This window comes from Myiozetetes cayanensis, unplaced genomic scaffold, assembly GCF_022539395.1.
Source record: "Myiozetetes cayanensis isolate MyiCay16 unplaced genomic scaffold, myiCay2020 scf21, whole genome shotgun sequence".
Classification (NCBI taxonomy): Eukaryota; Metazoa; Chordata; class Aves; order Passeriformes; family Tyrannidae; genus Myiozetetes; species Myiozetetes cayanensis.
Genome location: NW_026087423.1, coordinates 13,255,646 through 13,278,048, shown reverse-complemented (window position 1 = coordinate 13,278,048; position 22,403 = coordinate 13,255,646). Strand labels below are relative to the sequence as shown.

Here is a 22,403-nt window from a genome sequence, read left to right as displayed (position 1 = left end):
CCCTTCCAAAACAAACCATTCTGTGATTCTACAATAACGAAATTCAGTTGATACGATGAAAGAACTTGAAGCCTTGCACCTACTCTCCTGTACAGATTTATTTCCTGGCTATTACAGACACGATGTTACTGACACAGCTGGCAAGGCAAAGTGGTTTGTGCCCAGTGTCTGAGTCAGGATGCCTCGCTGTCCTGGGCTGCAGCATCTCCATGGGCAGCAGCTGCCTGTCCCCTGTCCGAGGGCACAGCTCCAGGGGCAGCAGCTGCCTGTCCCCTGTCCGAGGGCACAGCTCCAGGGGCAGCAGCTGCCTGTCCCCTGTCCGAGGGCACAGCTCCAGGGGCAGCAGCTGCCTGTCCCCTGTCCGAGGGCACAGCTCCAGGGGCAGCAGCTGCCTGTCCCCTGTCCGAGGGCACAGCCCCAGGGGCAGCAGCTGCCTGTCCCCTGTCCGAGGGCACAGCTCCCGCTGCAGGTGGAGCGGCCGAGCTGCCGTTGGCGTATTCCACGCGCTCGAAGCAGAGCAGCAGCTCGCAGTGCCGGGTCTGGGGGAACAGATCCACGGCCATGGCTCGCACAGGGCGGAAAGAGGCTCCTTTCACCCTGTTGGACGGGGCCCGGCACAGGCTGAATGGGAAAGGGATAAGAAATGTATCCATGTTTTAGTCTGCCAAGAGTTCCCCCCTCCCCAGCAAGCACCCTTTGTCATCTTCAGGTATTTCCCAAGTCAACCTAATGCAAGAAACACTCACTCCACAAAGTTGTTCATCGCAGCTCTGGGGTTGCAGGAGACATAGATGAGCTTCTTCAGATGTTCAGCTCTTCTAATGGCAAGAATTACCTTGGAATCTGGATGATCAAAACCAAGACAGCTGTTTACTGGCTCTGTGAGCAGCAACAGCCTGGCAGAGAAATTCCAGGTTCTGCCCCAGCAGGAACGAACTGCTGCACTACCCCGTGGACTCAGGCTGTACCTGAAGCCTCCACCTCCTTTGTTGATGTTTCCTTGGTTCCCCACCCACCACCCCTGAGGAGAAGAGCCCAGCTGGGAACTCACGCAGCCCTGCTCGTGGGGGATCCACAATGGTGACCAGGTTCTGAGGAGCCAGCACGTTCATCAGGGAAGGGACAACATCTTCTGCCTTCCCACAATAAAATTCAACATTGTTCAGTTCTGTAAGTACAAGAAAGGATGTCAGAGTACTTACAAAGCATTTTCAGTACACTACATTGGATATTAAGTTCTGATGCGTTAGAAACTACAAATTGTTTAATCTGCCATGAAATCAGTGTAATTTAAACAACCACTGTTATTTCAGATCATTTAAACAACAGTAATTTGAGTGTCTTCCATTATCTGGATAAAGCAAAACCTCACAACCAACAGTTAATATTAATGTTTTATTTAGGAGGATAACTGTGGCTTCATTTCACTTCTACACTGAACTGTTTTACTTTTGAAGAAGGAAAAAAAGCTAGTTTTTAGTCAATGGGCGAACTGACCTCGTGGGCTAACATGGTATTTGTTTTCCAGAGAGATTAAGTGTTTAAAATGGACAAGATCACTATCAACAACATGTAATTCCAGGCTGCTGAGATAAGGTAAAGAGCAACTGGCTGTACAACCACTTCTTAACAAACAGAGCATTTCAGCTGAACTCACCATTGATCTGGGCATTGGCTTTGGCATCCTGCACAGCTTCCTGGCAGAGTTCAATTCCAATCACCTTCTTCACTTTCTACAGAATAAGGGAAAAGCTCCCCCTGTGTAAGTTGAACCCATTTTGTAGCATCAGCCATTAACGTGAACTTTACCTCTGTGACCAGGTACCAGGCATTGCCTTGCAGGCAGAGAAAAGGCTGAGAAGGGACCTGTGCAAATCCACAGTGACTTTTTCAACTGGGAACTGTGGGATGAGCACTCTTTATCCCAGGTGGGACAGACTCCTTACGCTGCCATCTTTCTCTTTTGGGGTCGGAGTTCCCCCCTGCTCTGACCAACTCCACTCTAACCAGTGTAGGAAACGGTGCTTGGTCAGAGCCAGAGCGTTCTGAGAAAGCCCAGCCTGAATTAGTTCAGAGTAATTTTGGCTGCTCAACATTAGAGTGAGCTTCCATAATGACTTGGTAAAACAGCTGCAGGCACGTTAATTAGAACTTGCTTGAAAAAAGTTATGATACAATGTGTTGCATTTCAGGTGTATCAAGTATTTTCTTTCATTGTAACCACCTTAAAATTAGCTAAAAAAAGCAGTTAACCCAGGTTGTGTGCAGGGAGAGGGATGGCTCACCTTGGCCAGGGAAATGCCGATGGTTCCCGTGCCACAGCAGATGTCCAGCACGGTGCTGTCAGGGCTCAGCTGGGCCCACTCCCCGATGGCCGTGTACAGAACCTCTGCAGCCTGCGTGTTCACCTGGAAATGCCCAACGGATACACTCGTCATCAACAGTAAATGTGTTCTAATGAGCCTTAGTAAAGCATGTTTGCTTGGTCCTAAGAAACAAGTCAGCTTCAGGTGTAAGTTAACACACGTATTTAGTACTGCAAGATTCCCAAACCATCCACTGCATGCTCAGTGTTACCAAAAGGCTGCCATGAAGCAGGAGGCAAACAAAATGAATTCCTATAAAGAAAAAGTTGTCTTTAGTGTGCTCCTATCACGTTTACACTCGATCACTGCTTTTACAGCCAAAAGAGAGATTTAATCACACCAAATATAAAAGATTAAATCTCTAGATATATAATATCTTGTTCCACAGCATTAGTCAAGGGCATTAATGCAAATCCAGTGAAATCAGGAACTTCACATCATCCTTACCTGAAAAAATGCATGAGGAGAAATTCTAAATTTTAGGCCAAGAAGTTCTTCATATATGTACTTGTCACCAGCCACATGCTCCAAAGGCAGGTCTTCGAGATTGGGAGATTTCCTGAGGGTGGGGGAAGAATGGGGAGAAACAAAAAGAAATCACACATGTCTGTTACAATTTTTACCACAGCTCCAGTCACCCCAAAAACTGTAGTGCTACATCCTAAGCAGTAACATTTATCTCTCTTAGAGACTCTTCTTGGTCATTTATGTCCTGCAGTGTGCAACTGTTCCACTGCTGGTTGCTGTGGGACCTGCACTGTCTCGGGATGAAGGTGTGAGCCTTGTGCTCTGTGAGGGAGGAGGGGGAGATTAAAAGAATCACATAAATAGGGAAGGATAATAATAAACATCCATCTACTGCAGTAAACACTTCCACAGCCTGACAGCCAGCAACAACTGGTGGGTTCACCCACTGAAACCTGCCTGCCTTCATCCAGAGGATGGGGAATTCCAAGTCTCTTGGAAAAGGTGAGTAACTTGCAGAAATGAGTAACACTGATGCTGCTCCTCTGAAATAGCCAGACAAGGCTGTGCAAGTGCTACTGCTGTTCTGCAACACAGAAAATGCAGCCTCCACCGCAGCCCCCCAGAGACGTCACCTCCCTCACCTTTGTCCCTCCTCCACGAAGTACAGAGAGGTGACTCCACTGCTCCGTCCCAGCCCTTCTGTGAAGTATTGTGCCAGAGAGCATTTCAGGTCAGCTAGCTCCTCTTTACTTAATTTCTACAGTTTCATTGGAAAGAAGGGAGAATCATCATGTGAGTGAATTGAAGATACGATGCAGCGTGTCCTGTTTATAACCACATGAATGACTTCCACGCATCAGTCTAAAGAGAACTGGAGTAGCAATGCAAGGCAGAATACACCGAGTAATTCCATTTCCCCTGTGCATGCACAGACCCCAGAACCAGGTGTGATCACTCCCAGGCTGTGTCTGGCTGCACAGGTGAATGAGTGCAGTACCTGGGGGTTGAAGTAGGCGATGGCCATGACGTGGCCGCTCCTGCTGGTGCGCACAGTGAGCTGCTTCCAGTGCCCAGCGTAGGTTTCTGGGCTGTAAACCGAGTAGGGAGTTGACCTGCAAGCAGCAGAAACTCAGTTATTTATACACTGAAGTATTTGTTTTGCATAACATTAAACAGTTAATTGACACAAAAGAAGGTCACTGTCCAAAGTGATGGAAAAAACGTTAAGTACAAAGCGAGGCTGCCCTGATTTGTCAAGAAAGGAATGACTTCCACATCTCAAAGAGAAAAGAACAAAAAGAGATAACATCTCCTAAAGCAAAATAATGTGTGCCTACTTCTCAAAATCCTTTTACCCATTTTAACCCATCTAAAAACAGGCAGCTTCTCATCACTTTCAGAGCGTGACACAACTGTTTACATCACTAGCTTCTCTGCTGCATACCAACTTTAAACCTTCCACCTTCATGATTCTTCTGTGGTTTCCATTTTTGAGGATTTAATTCCTTTTAAAGAAAGCACTCATTTCTCTAAAAAAGTATTGCTGCTTAAATGCACAACTTCTGTTTTATTCCTCACTGTAGGATGATTCTTCTCTTCCTCCCAGGAAGCAGTGGACCTTTGCTATTCAAATTCCTCCTTTTAAAAGCCTTTCTTTGCAGTTAGTGGAAGAAGCTCACAACGAACACACACTTTTTATTGCAGACTCACACATCCCACTGCTTGCAACAAAACTGTTCAGCTTGTACCTGTCCCCCCATCTCAGAGCAAGGGAAAAGTACCCTGTGAGCCCCTGATCCAGGCACAAGGTGGAAACAAAGACTCGCTGCAAACTGAGACTGGTACATCTTAGCTGTTCAAGCTCAGAACAAACACTAAGCTTTTCACAATATTTCATTTTATAAATAATTTTTGAGTAAGATATCAAAACCTTTATGGGTAACTCACTTTACTTATGCTCACCTTATGAAGTCTTGGAAAGCTTTTACTACTTTTTTGGCAATAGCAGGAATGTGAACAGTATCAAATGGCTCCACTACAGCACATGTACCACCCTTATATTTGCCAAGACGACAACCCACAGTTTTGTCTTCTTGATTTACACCAATCCCAATCAAGAACTCACATTTGTTGCGATATTCAGTCTAGATTCAAAATAAAGTTATGTAAGATATTTATATAGCATTTATTTGTACGTGCCGAGTTTCTCCTGAAACAAATCTCACATGGTTAAAAGCATTTGCAAATGGACACAGGACATTTAGTTCATATGGAAGATGCTCATGGATTTTGACATGTGTGAACTAAGAGTAACAATGAAAAAGTATTAGTAAGTCTTGTTATCTAAAGAGCAAACTACTGCCTCTGTTGAAGAATGCATTAGCTCACAACACAGGTTTGCAGGGCCAGCATCTTCATTTGAAAGTTAGAACATCCAGTTAATTGTGTCTGTTTGTCTGCTTTCTGTAAATATTTCCACGCAGTATTTACATAAAAGGCAACATCTAAAACTCATCGTTTATTCTTACAAGATGAAGTCGAATACTCAGTTTGCCCACTGTCCCACAGGACCAAATAGGACTGTACCCCTCACTCATTAACCCCACCCCACACTTTACCTGCAATGGTGATGCTCTCACTCCCTCCACCGGGCAACATAATTTATTAAACTTCTGCTTCTGCAGGAACAGCCAAGGTAATAAGGCTCTGTTGTTGTTTCCTATTTCCCTGCCCAAATCAGAAATAAAAAGTATAAAGCACACAGTTAGAAAAGCTGAGGTCAACAGTTGCATAGGGCACAAAAATGCATCAGATTATCAGATGAAAAAGTACTTCTTCCAGAATTTTAACAGGCAAACCCTCTCCAACTTTATAAGAGCTGTAACCTGAAAAAATAAGGGTTAAATGTAGTTACAATGGTAAGGCAAAGAGACAGAAGTGATACTCTGATCTACAAAGAGCTGGACATTAAATTTTGAGGGGATTTTAAAAGAGAAAATCCCAATAGTAATTTACGTCTCTACAGATTGATTATCCCTTACACCCTTTGACAATGCCATTTTTTAAAGGTCACAAACATCCTCCTGCTTATGGAACAACAGACTTTAAAACCAGTTCCCCTTCACTTAGCAATCTTTTGAAGCTGACCAAGAACAGCAAGTTTTGTCAACTGGAACGGCTTTTAGGCCCTTTTTACCATCGCAGATCATCTTCTGTGTACTTTGACAGGGGGTCGGAGTTTTGACCAACCCCTAACTCACTGCATTTTAGAGGTAGCAACTGGCGTGAATTCAGCTACATCCCATCACAAGGCCAAGTCCTGCACACACTGCAGTAGCGCTACAAACAGGAATTACTTTGTCAGCTTCTGCAGCACTTGCTCGCACTCCTGCAGCTTCTGTGCCAGCTGCTCCTCGTAGGGCACGTTCCACAGCGGGGTCACCACGTCCGCGATCCGCTTGCTCGGGGGCTCGTCCCCCGAGGGCTCCGGGCGCTTCGCCTCCCCCGGCTCCGCGTCCTCCTCCTGCCTCCTCTTCTTGGCGATGGGGTCTGCTTTGGGCTTGGCGAGGCGCACGCTGAGCCCGCGGCCCTTCCAGAGCGCGCCCTGCAGCACCCGCACGGCCTTGTCCCGCTCCTCCTCGCTCTTGAACGTCACGAAGGCGAAGGTCTGCCTCCCGAAGAGCTTGATCTTGTGCGGGCTGAGCCCGTACTTGGCGAGGAACTTCTTCACGTCGTTAAACCCGATGTACTTGGGCAGGTTCTGTATCTCTACTTTGTAGATCTCGGAGGTGAACAGGTCTCCCTTGATGTATCTGTACACGTCGGGGCTCTCCGCGGAGTCTCCCCCGGCCCGGCTCTCGGGCTCGGCGCCATCCCCAGCCTCGCCCGCCGTGAGGCGGCCGGGCTCGCAGGGACCGCGTCCCTCCGCCATGGCCCGCCGCCCTCAGCCAGCCCCGCGCACCGCCCGGGGCGGGGCCGCGGCGTCACGGCCGGGCCGCTGCGAGGGGAACGCCGGCGGAGGGGCGATCGCGTTGTTCTTTAATGTCTGCCCCTCGGCGCGGCCGCGGCCCTCAGACCCCTCAGCGAGAGGACGGGCTCGGACACCGCCTCCCCCCTCACGCGGGCGCGCGCCATCTTGGGCCCCCCTCCCTGCCGCGGGCGGGCGCCGCCATGGCGCGGGGGGCTTCGGGAAAAGCAACGGGGAACCGGGATAACAACAACGCCGCCGGGGGGGCCGGGGACGCGGGGATCGCTGACGGGGCCGGTGAGGCGGGGAGCGGTGCCGGGGCTCGGGGCGGGCGCGGCGGGGCCGGGGCCGGGTGCGGGCGGCGCGGTGTCCGCGCCGGGGCGGGGCTGAGGGCAGCGGCGTTTCCCATCGTGCCTCGCGGGCGCGGCGCGGGCTGCGGGAATGAGGTAAAGGCGGGCGGGGCGCGCGCAGGAAGCGGCGAGCGGAGCGGACAGCGGGGCCATGGCCGACACCGCGGTGAGGGGCGGCGAGGGGCGGCGGGGCCGGGCCGGGCCGAGGGGCCGGGAGGGGGCAGAGGGAACAGGTGGGGCCGGGACGGGGGACCGGGGCCGGGCAGGGCTGGGCTGGGCTGAGCGCGGGGCCGCGCCGGGGCCGCACGGGCCGGGGCGTTGCGGCCGTTCCGCCCCGCCCGCCGCGGCCGTTCCCCCGGGCGCTCTCGGGGCATCCCTGTCCCCCGTCTCCCTCCTTTCTTCTCCTCCTGCAACTTCTCCCTCTCCCGCCCCTCCCCGGCCCGCCCGGGCGGACCCCTCGTGCCGCGGCAGGTCCCCCACGTGCTCCGTGTCGCGGCCGTGTCGCGATAGCGCGACCCGCGTTCTCCCGCGTGCTTGCTGTGGACGGTGCCTTTCTCATGCCGTCTGTAATCGATCGCTCGGGCGCAGGATGGGCGATGAACTGCCAGGCGGGATGTGCTGCTCACACAGGACAGGACAATGTATAAAAGTTTGGCTAATGCTTCTTTTCCTGTTTTTTGAAAGCAGATGTGACGTAACGCCTTTCTTAGTTTTTTTTCTCCTCATTCTGGAACGCTGGGCACATAAAGCTAACGATGGCTGGTTTGACGTTGTTGACGCAACTGGATGTTACTTTGCACCATTTCTTACCTCATTCTCCTCCCTCCCCCCTCCCCTTTTTTTTTGTTTTTTTTTTTTACTATTTAGTAAAAATAGGCTGCTTTATTTCAGTTGCTGTATGTACGTGTGGTGTATACTTGCTCTGTAAAGGATGTTGTGCATAGAGCCTCTAAGAGTGGACTCCTTCATCTGTAAAGTATAAATAGGATTTAAGTGTCCCCAATGTATAGACTGTTTTTCCTTTCTCTGGTATTCAAACAGAAACAAAAAAAGCCAAACCTGAATCAGTTCCCTCGTCCCGAGATAGCTGTTTTGTGGCTTCATTAAACTTGCATATGAATCTCCCTTCTAGGCTTGTGTAGTGAGTGCTTCTCAGCAGCCCATAGGTACGAAGCCCTGGAGATGTTTATCACTTACCTACCAGTCACACAGTAAAAACTCTTCTTAAGCTGAACGAGTGCTATGACAGATTCCTAAACAACTTAAATAGGAACTAGCATTTTGGCCATTTATCCATAACCTAAAGTTCCTTGAAAAGTCTTAAAACAAAAAAACTTAAATTACTGCATGAGGTTTAGAGCTGTGCCTCAAAAATATCTTTGGATGTGGGTGATTCTAATACATAAAACAGAGTGCTGAGCTTGGGTTGCAGTGTGTCCCTGAGGCTGGGTTAGGTGCTTGGTTTGGTGCTGTGGGGATTTTTTTCTATTTTTCCCATTAGTGATGGGTCATTAGGCACTAAGAATTAGTAAGGCCTTAGTAGCATAAAACACATTATGTAGGAGAAATGCTTGAAGAAATTACTTTTCCATGTAACCAAGAGCTATTGCTCCAAGGCCAAGCCTCTGCACAGTTCATGAGTGGTAGGATTAAAACATCTACCACTGCATGAGCACCTTTTTATTTCTTACTTTAGCCATGTGTTGACTTGAAAACCACTTGTTTTCAGCTATAATAGTTTTCCTTTACTGTTACAGGGTATTTCAGTTACTAAGATCTAACTGCTGAAAAGTCATAAATGTTTTAAATACGGGTAGAAGTGCTCCAGGCTTTAGGCTCCCAGCATAGTTATTTGTTTGTGTTCCCTTTCTCCTCAGGAAGCACACGAGGAGCACGATACTTCTACTGAAAATACAGATGATTCTAACCACGATCCTCACTTCGAACCCATAGTTTCCCTTCCTGAGCAAGAAATAAAAACTCTGGAAGAGGATGAGGAAGAACTCTTCAAGATGTAAGTGGAATAATTCTGCCTGTTATCTGAGTGCTTATTAGGCTTTAATTTGACTGTTATAGAAAGCTGTATGAAGCTGTAATGCAATTTGGTTGGTGTTTACTGTGATGACAGTGACTGAGTGGGGGTGACTGATAATAATGCCCCAAGAAACTGAAGTTTGGAACAATGGAAGGGAGCTGATAGTGCAGATCTGTCTTTAGCATTGTTTAGCATGAAACAAAACAATAACTTAAATAATTACTAGAGCCTTGAAGTTGTGTGATCCCAGTGAGAAACAAGTACCTTGTGAGGAAAGAAATGAGATGTGTATGGTGTTGCGCCGTGTATCCCCAGGTAAAGGGTGATGCACAATGTACCTGAATAATAAAAGCAATAAAAAAAGCATTAACAAAGGGTCTCTGACCCTTTGGCCTCTCTGCTTGTCATGGGCAACATCACATGGAAAGATTTGTTTTTGAATTGTTTTATTTTGAAAGACTGTGGTAGTGAAATAGCAGTGCAAGTTCTGCTGTTCTGTAGGTTAATTTTCGTTTCTACAAAGGGGTGATGGAGGAAAGGAGTCCTTTTTTTGTGAATGCTGGTTGTTCTGATAGTTAAACTTGGGGAATAACCTACTGAATGCCAGCTGGGCTTGGAAGGAATGACTTGGTTTGGCCAAAGTAGTTAATCTGCATCAGAGCCTCTGTTAGAGCAGCTTGCTCCAATGTTTGACACTTGCTCTTGAAGGACCTTGGGACCAAGGGACAGGACAGGTCCCTGTCCCTTGCATTTCTGTATCTGTCCTGCAGTGTGAGCAGGTGCCTCCTGTTCTATACCAGAGTCCTGAACTCCTTAGCAGAGCTCAGGCTGTGTCTTGGCTCACTTTTGACCAATATCCCAAACTCCTCCTGCTTCTGTGGCACGCTGGCATCGGGGAGGATTCAGCAGTGGTGTTCTGAACCAGACACATTGCACTTTACTCCTGATTGAAGGAGAGCAGCAAGTAGGCTTTTGGAGTTAAAGGGAAATGAGTGACTCTAGAGGGTGAGGCACTTTAATAGTTGATCAAACAATGGGCTTGGAATTTTACAAGAGTCTTTACTTAGCATTGAGCTGCTAAATTTTGTGAATTACTATTGCTGGGAAGATGAAGCAGTTGTAGTTATATACAAGAACTCTGGCTATAGCAACACCTGTTAATTAACTCCCTGAATTTAGAAGGTTGCCTACACCAAATGCATTTGTCATCCCAAAGTGTGTCCAGGACCTGTTGGATTTTAATATAGTTATTACATCATTTCTAATAGCTTACTATTAAATTTTAATTCATCCTATCAGTTTCTAAATCTGTGTGTTGAATTAGAACAGAGACCCTTACAAAGGGAATTGTTTTAATGTGTGTGGCTTTCAAAACCTCTGTACTGTCCAGTCGGGGGGGTTTCTGGGAATGTTTCCGTGTGCAGACTGATGAAATTCCCTCTCCCTCCAGGCGAGCGAAGCTTTTCCGGTTTGCGTCTGAGAACGAGCACCCCGAGTGGAAAGAGCGAGGGACGGGCGATGTGAAACTCCTGAAGCACAAGGAGAAGGGAACAATTCGCCTCCTCATGCGGAGGGATAAAACTCTCAAAATCTGTGCAAACCATTACAGTACGTTGTGCATCGCAGCACTTCCCAGGGCTGGCTTAGAAAAGGGCTCTGCACAATTGTGCAGGGTAGATAAGAACTCGGGGAGGGGGGGTTTAGTAGCAGCTGGAGAGTTGCTGTGCATCTCTTAAACAGACATCAAATTTATGGTAGACTGTAAATATAGTTGTCTTTTGCTCTTCACCCAAGGCTACAAGCATCAAAACCCATCAGGGCTTCTTTTTGTTAGTGGAAGCTGGAATTATTTTCCTTCAGGCTCTGATACTGCTCTAAGACTAACTAAAGTCATTTAAATTCAGCTGGGATAGGCAGGCATTATGTAATTTCCAATTGTGTGTAGTTTAATGATCGATAGAGTATAGAAAATGTAGGCCTTAATGCTGTTTGGGATAAGAATTTAATGTATACTGGCTTGGTTTTGTAAAAGGGTGAGAAAACCCATCATGTAATAATTTACTACTTAGAGCTAAATCTTTAAATTGCTAGAACCAATCCCTTAACCCTCAGAAAACAGATGCTGAGGTGCCAAACTAATCTCTGTCTGCCTTTCTCTGCTTGTGAGAGAAACTGAAATGAATGTGGTGTATTGGGCTGACTCACTCAAAAAAGAATCCTCTTTGAATAAAAAGAACATGAGGACATACTTGAAAGTCAGCATAACTCGCAACAAGTAGATTAATTTGATGATACTTTGTTGCTTGCTTTGGAAATACTCAGATTTTTGTAGGAGGAGTATATAGTAGTCTGTGGAGTTAAACTACATTTAGATAACTTAAAGTAAGAAGTAGCTTAGTACAAACCTCAAGTCAGAAGCAGTAATTCTTGTTTTCTTGGGGTAGATCCTTCAGAAAGTCAGACTGTTCAGAGGACACAGGTGTTCCTGTTTAGTAAATGAAATGGCAGTGCAGTCACCAACCAGCAAGAGAAAACCTTTTGTTTAAGGAAAGAAATGTTGTGCATATACAAAACAGAACTGATAAATTTATAGCATTCATGTCAAAATTTGTTTGGATTCTTTTTTTCCTGGTGAAGCTGCTCTCAGTACAGATTTGTTTAATGAAGTTATGCTGACTCACAGGCAGACAAAAGGACTCTCTTCGTTTTTGCAAAACACTGAATGGAACAAGATGTAATTTGATCTCTGAATTTTAAAAATGCAAGGAAGGAGTAGACTCCTCAGATTTCTCCTGAACTAAACAGGACCCAAGGGATCAAGGATAAAAAAAGCCCTCCTAAACTTTGCATGTCTGTAGTGCACAAAGTCTCAGAGCAGTGTGAGAACTTCTCCAGTCAGTCGGGGGAAGCAATTGCAGCATCTTGGAGGGAAAGGGATGGAAAATACCCTGTGTGCACCTTGCAGTGCTGCAGAACTCTCTAATACCTTGTACTACAGCTTTAAATTGATGGGAGAGAAGTTAACTTGATGACTAATTGAAGGAATAATGCTTCTTTTTTTAATTAATTTTTGGTAATATTTTCAGTGTGTAAAGGAAGAATGAATGCTGTTTGTCTGTGTGGATACCTTTTCCTCCTAAATCCTTTGCCTTCAGAGTTGTGCCTAGTGACTGCATCTTAGTATCACAGTCATCTGTTTTAAACAAAAACTGAATCAAACCCTCAGATTTTTACCAGGAGGGAATCCAGCATCCTCTTACACAGTGGTGGTGCATTGTGTTATTTGATGATGTGAGGAAAATTATATGTGGGCACCACTGTCTTATCTTTATCCAGAGTAACTGTGTAAAGTGCTCTACGTAACCATTGCAGCCTGCTGCCAGTGAGATTTACAGAGGCTGGTGTGGAAAACATTTACTGTTGTGCTCTGTACATCTTCCACTGCTTTCTTTTCAGTCACACCCTTAATGGAGCTGAAGCCCAACGCTGGGAGCGACAGGGCCTGGGTCTGGAACACACACGCTGACTTTGCAGACGAGTGCCCCAAGCCTGAACTTCTGGCAATCCGATTTTTAAACGCAGAGAGTGAGTGGACCGGCACTGAACTTACCCTGATTGTAAACTGCTCTGTTACCCTGCCTGTCTGAACACTGCTGTAAATCACTGCTGTAGATACTCGGTATCTCACCCTGTGTGGCAGTGTTAGCTAATTACTTCTTTATCTGAGAGGAGTCTGGCAATCACTAAACCATGTGTGTTGACAAACAGTGTAGTAATTAGGCCTTTAGGAATATCTGTTCAGTCTCTGCCCTAGGCACTTTTTTTAACCTAAGCCATTTCATGCAAAGTGCAATGCCAATTAGAATAAAACTGAAAGCAGTTTAGAGACTCACATGCAGCTTGTGTTCATTTATCTCAGGTGCTGAATTGTAGTTAAGATTAGATATTTGCATTAAAAGCAGGGAAGTCCTGATCTGCTATTTCTGGTCCATCTGCATTAGCAGAACATCTAAGTTGTTGTTTGGGTTTTGTTTTTTTTTAAATGAAGTATGTAGTATCTTCTTTGTTTTGATTACATGGATCTCAGAGAACAGTGCCAGTGAAACCCATCATACTAGTTTGTGGGGTTTTCTGGAGTGACTACACTGAGCACCACAACAGCAAAGTAACTCTAATTATGGATCAGCTGGGATTAAATCAAAGTAGTGTCTGGGTGGGGGAGGGTTTATGTTGTTTTGTTGCATTTTTTTTTAAAGAAGTGAAATGAAAAAGTGTTGCATTTCCTGCTTTGCAATTTGCCACACAAGTTTAATGTGTTTAGCCTTCTTTTCTCCCTGTGTGCTAGATGGACCATAAAGTGTATTTTAAAACTAGATGGATTTGCCTACATCTGGGAAGAACTTAGTGTATCATTATCCAACATCATTGTTTAGCCAAACAAATCCTAATCCACTTGCTTCATGACCAAAGAGGAAATTAAAGGGGTTTGGGAACTGTTTGCTCATCTTTGAGAAGTCTTTCCCCCTTTCTGGTGGAGGCTGTTCAGTTATTGGGTGTTGTGTATTGGAGTGTCCTCCTCTCTTCCTGTTTGCCCCTTGCAGTACTGGCTGAGCAGGTGACAGGGGAACAGACAGAAGAATGTCCTTCAAGAATCTCCTCTGTTTGAGATGCTTGAGAAGGAATCCCACGAGCACTCCCTGGGCTGGTTTCATAGTGCCTTCAGAGTCCTGTGGGGCAACAGTGACCTCGTGTGGCCAGCCAGACCAGCCTGGCACATAAATTACCTCCTCTTGCTCCGGGGTTAGGAAGCACCCTGCCGCACTCCTCTTTTGTCTCTTGTGCTGGTATTACCTGTGCAGAAACAGCAGTGCAACTAAATCAGGTGGTGGCTCAGACCAAAACGTCGTGACAATTGTGCATTCTCAGCTCCTCTCTCAGGAACAGCCTGAGTGCAGCCCTGGAGAGTGAGTGCTGGACTAATGGAACAGGCACTGTCTGCCCTTGGTGATGCTGAGAGCCCAAGTCATGGTAGGGTTGGGGAAGACTCCTAGGGTATAACATAGCTGACAAAGATAGGAGTTCAAAGCTAATCTTCAGTCTTGCATACAGATGTGAGCAGTCTCTGACATCATGTTCCTATTCCTGTAGGCTAGAGACAGCTGGGAGTTGCAATAACTACAAAACAGCTCCTGCTGGCATTACATTTCGATTATTTTGTGAAATAAACTGCTTCAGTAGACTTGCTGAAGAAATTAAACTGCTTTTGCACAGAGATGTGATTGAAGAATTTTGCATCCTGTGTGATTTACTGGATTACTGATAGGTCCCTGCAAATGTTGTTTATGCAGCTTCCCGTCGGGTGTCTTTGCTCAGGATCAGGAGTATTCAATCCTGTGAGGCAGTAAAACTAATGGAAATATTTTATCGTTATTGAAACAGATGCACAGAAATTCAAGGCAAAATTTGAAGAATGCAGGAATGAAGTAGGCAAGAAAGCAAAGAAAGGTAAGGTGGTCTCAGTTTTCTGGCTGTGTGAGTGGTTACAGTGCCCTGGAGTGTCACCTTCCAGCAGACTCACTCTGTGCTGAACTGCAGCCTTCAGTTCAGGTGCTTTTCTGTCTGCAAGAGTAACAGCCCACTCGAGTGACCATGGCCTTCTTTGCTGTAGAAGGCTGTTACAGTTGCTGTTGGGACAGTGCTTCTCTTGAAGCATACTAGGGGAGTGTTTGTGGCTCACAGTACACAAATGAACTGTGAACACTGCAACCACAGTCCTGTTTCTTCCTCCCAGTTCCCTTTCCCCAATTCCACAAAAAGTATCATTGTGTAAGTGTAATACTTAACGTTTTGTATAGTTGTTAATGTGTATGAAGTCGTAGCATTTATTCACAGGTCTCTTAATAATTGTTGCACCACCGTGTAGAGTTGCCTGTGTGACAAGATGTGTCACCGTATCAAACACTTCCACCTTTTTTAAGTACAGACTCCTTGTGGTCTGCATCAGCATTATTCAGGGTGCTTAGACTGGGCTTTGCCAGTCTTGAGAATTCCTGTTCCTCAGTGTCAGACTGGGGAACTTGTGATTGTTCAGTTAAGATGACAAAAAGCTGGGGACGTGTCTGGAGAGTTGTGGAGCTTGTTGCTGGTGGCAGCACAGCTGGCCAGCAGTTACACCTTCCTCAGTCCCTGTAATTAGGCCCTCTTGTCGTGATTAACATATGCAAGTGGTATTTCTTGAACTCTGACATCTGAGATAATAATTACCAGAGGAAAAGAAATGGAATGAGTCACTCCAGTGGCCAGTGGAGAACGTCTTTATTTTTGTTCATATTCTGAATACCAGCTGTCTCTCCCCTCCCCCTCCACTTCTCTACTCTTACCCCTGTAACAGGAAAATCCATTGCTGCCTCTATGTAACACTTTTCCTAATCAATCTTTTAGCAGGCACAGACAAAAATGATAGTGCTGATAAAGTTGCTGAAAAACTAGAAGAGCTTTCTGTAAAGGAAGAAAGCAGAGAATCTGAGAAGAAGGAGACCAAGGAAAAAACTGAAGAAAAGCAATAAAATCATCCTGGGCCTTGCAGTTTTTCCTTTACTTTTTTCTTCTTTTTTTTTTCCCTTTTTTTTTTCCTTGGTTTTGTTTTCTTTTGTTGTTTTTCGGTTTTTTTAAAGTTTTTTTTACAAGGGACTTTATAAGGAACACAATTCAACATTCAGGTTGTTTTTTCTAAGCTTTTGCCCTTTGGAAGGTGTCTTCAGAAAAATCCATTCCCCAGTCATGAAAATGTACTGTGCTAACTTTCTTTTCCATAGTGGAAACACTTATTTATAGTCATCCAAAAGAGTGAATAAAACAAATGTGAAATCAGCATCAGGGGCAGAACCGTAAAGGCTTGTGAATACACTTGTTTCACTGGGTGTGAAGCTACATATCATCATTCCTGTGGGTGAAGTAGGTTAACAGACTTTTACCAGCAGGGAAGGTCAGGACTGCATTGGTGTTTGTGGCTCCCAAGCAGTTCTCCAGCAGAGCTCTCCCTCTCGCTGCTGGGTGTGCTGGGCAGGGGCTGTGCCTGTGCCTGGCACGCAGCAGGCCCTGCAGTGGGGCAGGGACAGCGTTCCTGGCACTCCTGGTGCTGATCCAGCTCACCCTGAAAGCAGAGGTGGGGGAGAAAATGCATTTTGTGAGATTCCAGAAGTATTTGCCTCTTCCCAAACAAAACCTGTGCTTCCCCCCTGCCCCCAATGTGCTAATACTACCAAGGCTTGATTCCAGCAGAAAGCTGCTGCTGTTGTCCCAGATCTTCCACGGAGTGCTCCCTGCTGGCTGAAGGCAGCAGCAGCCTGTTGTGCCGAGGTGTGTGCAGAGGAACCAGACTGTGAGTACCTTCCTGTGAGATTCCCCGTGGCAGCAGGTCCTGGCAGGCATAGACTAAAACTGAAAAGCTTTTCTTCCCAGGGCTTTGGAGCTCGCGTTGTTTTTACAGACTGGAGGAGTTCTGAACTTCTCGGATGCTTGGTAGGGAGGCTGTCCCTCTTGGAGAGTGGCAGTCACTCTGGAACAGTTAATTAATTATGTTGTACAAGCTTGAGGGACACTCTCCTTGCCAGAATGGGCAGATTGGATCAACAACAAACATTTGCAGTGAGGAGACTTGACCGATTTCAAGTTAGCTAGAGTAAGAAGATAAACTAGAGTAAGCAATAAAATCAACACAATTAAGTCTGATAGATGAAATGAATTTCGTTGTTGAACACTAATACAAGGATTGTGTTAGGGTAGTGATGAAATTTTATAATAGTTTCCAAAATAATTACGAAAACCAGACAAAACTTGCTAAACTGTAAGACTGAATAATGTTAACGTTGGATAGCAAGACCTTTTTATCTTCATAAAGAGGCTTTTAACTTGGTCAGGATCTGCAGTCTACTTGAGGAAAGTATATTTTTTAAAAAATCATGTTTTAGCACTGTCTTTTAATGCTACCATGAATGAGTCTTAAATCTGGATCTGTAATTAAGGTACTCACTTCATTCAAACAGAGTAATTCCTTTGGTGTTTCGCACATTCCCCTTCAAGTACAGCAGATATCAAAAGTCTGTTAATTAACAAAGGTGGTTGAAAGGTGAAATAAAATGCTCCTTAGTGTTTCTGGTTTGGAAATAACAAGACAAAGCTATTCTGAAGTATTTAACATTTGAATGTAAAAGCCAAATCTTTATTCATGAGTCACTGTAAATTCTCTGATCTGATAATGTCAAACAGTGTGTCTAAATTGATAGAAATGATGCTTAAAAATTCAAAATAAACTTAAATTTTCATTTAAAGGGTTTGTTTGTTATTTTAAGAACTCTTCCTGGGAATGCATTTTTAGTCTGCAGGGGCAAGTGATGAAGGCAGCAAAATGGGTGAGTTGGATTTCCCCGTCAGACATTGGACAGGAGAGGAGAGGCAGCACCTGAATTACTTAATTTGTCTTAATATTAGATATTGATGATTTCTGCTTAATGCTATTACCCTCTTCTTCCCCTCTCTTTTTATGCATGCTTAAATGATTGGAAGACATTTCCATTCCTGTTGAGGTTGATTGATCCGTGTTTACAGTTCATGGATTGGAGCCACCCTTGCAGGTCTGCAGTCTCAAAGTTGTGAGAGACCACTGAGTGAAATGATTTCTCTGGATAACATTTGGCTGAAGGATGTTGCAGTCAGGCAAAGTTCTGGTCACTTTAGGAGCCATAGGTGTGCTGTTCTACACATTAAAAAGCAGTAAGTACTTTTAAAATTGATCTCAGAGAAACAAGACTTTTCTGCAAGTCATTCTAATAATAAGTTTTCTTAGTTGTAAAGTAGACCCCCAGGAGGAGTCCTTGAAATGTGTTTGTAGCTTCTCTGTACTGAGCACCCTCGAGTTCCAGCTGATGTGCTGTTGTCTTGTCCCCCTGCCCAGGTCACCAGGTATTCATGGTGTCCCCCCATCTCCCCTGGTGACAGAACCTGGCCTGTCTTGTGAGGCAGTAACTTGGCTCCAAAACTGCAGTAATCCTTTGACAGAAAGGTAGGCTTGGAGTGCAAAAGCTCCCTCTGGAATTTGTGGGCACAAATACATCAGCTGCTTTACACTTGTTTCTGAAATGGCAGTAACTTCAGTGTGAATAATGTGTGAACCTGTTTGAAAGTCTTGTGTCACAGGGAAAACAAATCACACAGAAATTGCTCTAATTCACTGTTCAGACACAGCAGTTGGGAAATTGTGTGCAAATGCTATTCCATGGAAAATATCTAATGGAAAACTCTAGAAAACTTTGTGGAATATCTGTTTAGGCCACTGAAAAGGCATTATTAGGCAACAATTTCTTGATTTATCTGGTAAGAAATGAACAACTAAATGAAAATTATCACATTAGAGTGGGTAACTTAGTAGGTCTGGCTTGTACCCAGAACTGTCTGGCCCTGCTTGGGCAGGACTGGGCAGCACAAGATGATCCAGATGTTCTGAGCACTGCAAATTTGAAGGAAAAGTAGCTTTTCCTAACCAACTAATTGCTGATCCGGAGCCCCTGGTGGTCTAGGGGGTAAAGGCGCCGCGCTATCACCGCGGAGACCCGGGTTCGATTCCCGGTCAGGGCCACTCCCGGGCAGGTGGGGCTCGTTAGCCCTTAAAGGCAACCCACCTACGTCCTAAGGACCTCGCTGCCACCGTCCAAGCTCGCTTGGCCCCGGCAGATGAACCTTAGGATTAAAGGGTGGGCTCAGTTCCGCGCACACTGTGTCTCACCTGAAAAATCCAATGCGCAGGCTGGAAGGTGGAAAGACCTTCCCCGGATCTTCGCTCGCGAAGACTGGCCATTATTATTATAATTGCTGATCCTTGAGGGTTCTCCCAGTGACCCTGAACAGTTTGCAGGTCACCAATACTGCATGGGCTGGCAAATGCATTTACTGTAGTAAGCAGACCCAGTAAGAAAAGTAGAATTATTTATTGTGGTCACCGTTTAACGACAACAGCAAATTAAGAGCTAGGAGCTAAACTGCATAGTGACCAGTAAAATATTCCAGGGACTTTCAGTACTTTCAAGTGTGCAAAACAAAAGAATTTTCTCAACCATGTAGCTAAGATTTCCAGCTAATACTAGTCCTGTGATCTGATATGAAAATTGCATGGCAGTCAAGCTTTCTTGCCGTGCTGGGAGTTCCTTTCATGGTCCCAGCTCTCAGAGCCGTTCCCTGCCATGTGGCTCCAGCACAGCCTCTGTGGTTGGCCCTTTCTCATTTGGGGTAAAACCTCAGAGTAGAATCTTGCAAGAAGACATGCAATTACTAGCCATGCTCTGCCAGATTATTTTTAGATTGCTCTTTGTAGCTGTATTTGTTCTTTGTGTAGTCATTAAATCTTTCCCCAGCTTGTGCTGCCGTTGCTGTTTACCTCCCTGCTGCCAAAACCTTCTGGCACGCTGGTAAGGTCATGTGAATCCAGAAACTGCAGTCCCTGAAGTAAAGGTGTGCCAGGAGAGAACTCTGAGACCTGTCCTGCTTTAGTCAAGTCCTCCTCAGACATCCCCACAGCTTGACTGGTAAAGTCATCTCATGGCCTTAAATACACTTGGCTTGTAATACTGAGATTGAATGTTCTCAGCAGTGCTTTATGCTGCCTTGAAAACAGACTGTCCTCCAGAGCTGCAGTGTTAGTGGGAAGGAAATGAGGTGAACTGCTGGACACCCAATTACAGAAAATTATTGCTTTCTGATAGTTAATCTGCAATGTGCAGCAGAAAAAATAATCTCAGAGTGCAATTCAGCATAACACTGTAGACTTGTAATAGAGCCTGTCTCAGCCCCCTCCTGGCAGTGCTGGTTCTGCACTGTGCACAGCACCAGAGGGTGATCCTCAGGATGGTTGATGTCCAGAGCAGGCTGGCACAGGGTTCTTCAAGACCAGTTGAAGTTTGCAGATGTGCCCCTTGTTGCTGTGAAAGCTACAGTTCTTTGTGCCCTGACTCCACATACTCACACAGTTTTATCTTTAGCCTCCATCTACAGAACTGTTGTGTGCTTAGGAGATAAAAAGACCCAAGTTGCTGCTGAGAACCTCCTTTCAGAACAGGAGTGGCTTGAAAGACTGGCCCTCCAAATTGGGGCTGATACAGCGAGATCAGCATTAGGGTGTCAGGGAGAAGGGAAGACCATTCTGAAGGGTGGAATGAGCAGAAGCCCTGAATCCTCCCCACTTGCAAAGCTGCCTTTGACAGACTTTCTAGAGAGGGAGGAATCCACGTGGGAAAAGAATTGTAAGTACTGAAGTGTGGATTAGGTCTTAAGAATAACCCCTGTGTTCACATGAAGGAATGTTACTGTCCCAGAAGGGCTTTGACCTTAAAGATAATGAAATCTAAAACCATCAAACTTCAAATATGTGTCTTAAAATGAGCTTGTGCTTATTGCTTCCCAGCTCCTGCTAGAAACTTGACAGGATGCTTATGTGGCTCACCTAGGAAGACAACGGGCATGTCCATGCTAAAAATGCAGATATGATTTTTCACTTGGGAGAGACATTTTTGAAGCCCTAAGAAATGCATTTGAGTAATTCTTGTACTGTCCATTACAGGATGCTGACCAAACATCAAAACTGGTCTATAAAGCTGCTTAGGATAATATTTGCCAGATTAAAATATCAGGGGAAAATTAATCAGTTTAGTTTGCAACTAAAATTCTTCACCAAGACTGTTGCTTGAGTGGGAAGGAGGAAGGGGCTTGAACTGATTTAAGTGCTTGTTGTCATGCAAGTGGTACTAAAGTAACTCCTGGCCTGAGTGCTCCTGAAATGGATCTTCCAGCCTAGTTTTGCTCCAAAGGAACCCAGTTCCCTCCTTGGAGGTCACTCAGCAATCCCATCAAGCCTGGTAAGTGACAGAGATTGAGAGACTCACTTCCCAAGGATGCTTTTGATTCAGTTTAATATGCTCCTGTGCCTAAAGGCTTTCAGATTATTATTATGCAGAGCCTGGTTCTGTGTAAAATTGTTGACCTTTTGATTAGTTACACAGATTTTAAGAATAATTAATTTCAATAAGCTGGCATGACAAGGAGTAGTGAAGCATAGGAAACATTCAGTGTCCCCCAAGCATTCAAAAATAACTTGGGTAGATGCTGTCCCTCCCTATCCTCATAAATCTAAGTCTAGTGTTCATTTTGACATTTTTAAAGTTATTTTAGAGGGCTAGAGAATATATATATTTTTTTTTCCCCCTCTGGTGTTTTTTTTTGTTGTGTTGGTTTGTTTTTTTTGTTTGTTTGTTTTTTCTGGAGTGAGGCAGTTGTTAGCGAAAACTGAGATTTCATGTAGCCATATGTCCTAGCTGGAACTGGCTGGCTTTGTTAAAGCTGATGCTCACAATTTCTTCCCCCCCCCCTTTTTTTTTTTTTCTCCAAACTGCAGAGCTGAGGACCCTTATGGCTTTTTGGTTGGGTTTTACTTGTTCTGTTCCTAAGACCGCTAGAACTGTGGAACTAATCGAGTCTCTTAAAATGAGAAATGGTAATGTCCTTTCATTAGAGAATGCAGTGTATACCTTCTAGGGCGAGCACTGCAAATGTGGCTTTTGTTGTCTTATGAAGTGGTTACTTTATCTGCGTGTTGGCAGCTGCCAAAGGGGGATTAGCTGAGGGAGGGAGCAAGCAGCAGCTCCTGGTCTTGATTCCTAAACTTCCCGGTGGCCTTGAACCACTCTTCCCATGTGCGGGTTCCCTCCTGACTGGGGCTGCTGGGTGGTGCCTCAGAGTGCGAACAGAGGAGCCATTCACTCACTGCTCTCGAACGCTGATTCGGTGAACTTTCTGATGTTACCTTAAATTACCTCTTATGTCTGCCTCTTGGTGCTAATGGACAGATTTTAGAAGAACAGAGCGTAGTGCAATTTCGGTTATGCTCGCGCTCAGTTACCAATTTTGGAATCGGTTAAATTTGGCAGAAGTGCAGCAGTCCCCTTAATATTGTCACTGTGCTTTAGCAGAATAAAAAGCAGGGATTGTTCCCTGAGCTGCAACGCGCGATTCGTGCCCAGCTGGCCCCGTCCCGCAGGGACCCCCCGGCCCCGATCCCCGCTGGCCCCGCGGAGCTGCAGCCGTGCCGTGCCCGCACCGCCCCTGCCGCTGTGCGGGGAGCTGCTGCAAGGGCCGTCGTGTCCCGCACAGGGAGCTCGAAACGCTGCCTTTTT

The 22,403-nt window shown here is 45.6% G+C and overlaps 3 protein-coding genes and 1 non-coding gene across 7 annotated transcripts in view; 3 read left to right on the top strand and 1 right to left on the bottom strand.

Moving 5' to 3' along the window:
- Nucleotides 1-81: 81 nt before the first annotated feature.
- Nucleotides 82-7,071, bottom strand: TRMT2A (tRNA methyltransferase 2 homolog A). Its single transcript, XM_050318015.1, has 11 exons — nucleotides 6,191-7,071; nucleotides 5,453-5,561; nucleotides 4,797-4,978; nucleotides 3,832-3,946; nucleotides 3,476-3,591; nucleotides 2,814-2,925; nucleotides 2,286-2,408; nucleotides 1,658-1,733; nucleotides 1,052-1,168; nucleotides 747-843; nucleotides 82-621 (listed from the first exon to the last, which is right to left on the bottom strand). The coding sequence occupies exons 1-11, from the start codon at nucleotides 6,763-6,765 to the stop codon at nucleotides 174-176; spliced, it is 2,070 nt and encodes a 689-aa protein (XP_050173972.1). The 5' UTR covers nucleotides 6,766-7,071; the 3' UTR covers nucleotides 82-173.
- Nucleotides 7,072-7,217: 146 nt separating this feature from the next.
- On the top strand, nucleotides 7,218-17,516 carry RANBP1 (RAN binding protein 1). Of its 2 annotated transcripts, none has more exons than XM_050318088.1 (6): nucleotides 7,218-7,317; nucleotides 9,029-9,165; nucleotides 10,637-10,794; nucleotides 12,643-12,771; nucleotides 14,626-14,691; nucleotides 15,628-17,516. In XM_050318088.1, exons 1-6 carry the CDS (start codon nucleotides 7,303-7,305, stop codon nucleotides 15,750-15,752), a joined length of 630 nt encoding a protein of 209 aa, XP_050174045.1. In that variant the 5' UTR covers nucleotides 7,218-7,302; the 3' UTR covers nucleotides 15,753-17,516. The 2 variants fall into 2 exon arrangements, with proteins under 2 accessions (XP_050174045.1, XP_050174046.1); XM_050318089.1 differs by lacking the exon at nucleotides 7,218-7,317 and adding an exon at nucleotides 7,694-7,792.
- On the top strand, nucleotides 14,755-14,886 carry LOC126641796 (small nucleolar RNA SNORA77). Its single transcript, XR_007629302.1, has one exon. It is a non-coding gene; the product is annotated as a small nucleolar RNA SNORA77 (small nucleolar RNA).
- Nucleotides 17,517-17,653: 137 nt separating the features above from the next.
- Nucleotides 17,654-22,403, top strand: part of ZDHHC8 (zinc finger DHHC-type palmitoyltransferase 8) — a 104,521-nt gene continuing 99,771 nt past the window's right edge. For all 3 annotated transcript variants that reach the window (XR_007629248.1, XR_007629247.1, XM_050318008.1), the window contains exons 1-2: nucleotides 17,654-17,958; nucleotides 18,140-18,247. Coding sequence is in view for 1 of the 3 variants with exons in the window: in XM_050318008.1 (XP_050173965.1) it covers nucleotides 17,858-17,958; nucleotides 18,140-18,247 (209 nt within the window). In the remaining 2 variants the exon portion in view is untranslated. The remainder of the gene's footprint in view (nucleotides 17,959-18,139; nucleotides 18,248-22,403) is intronic.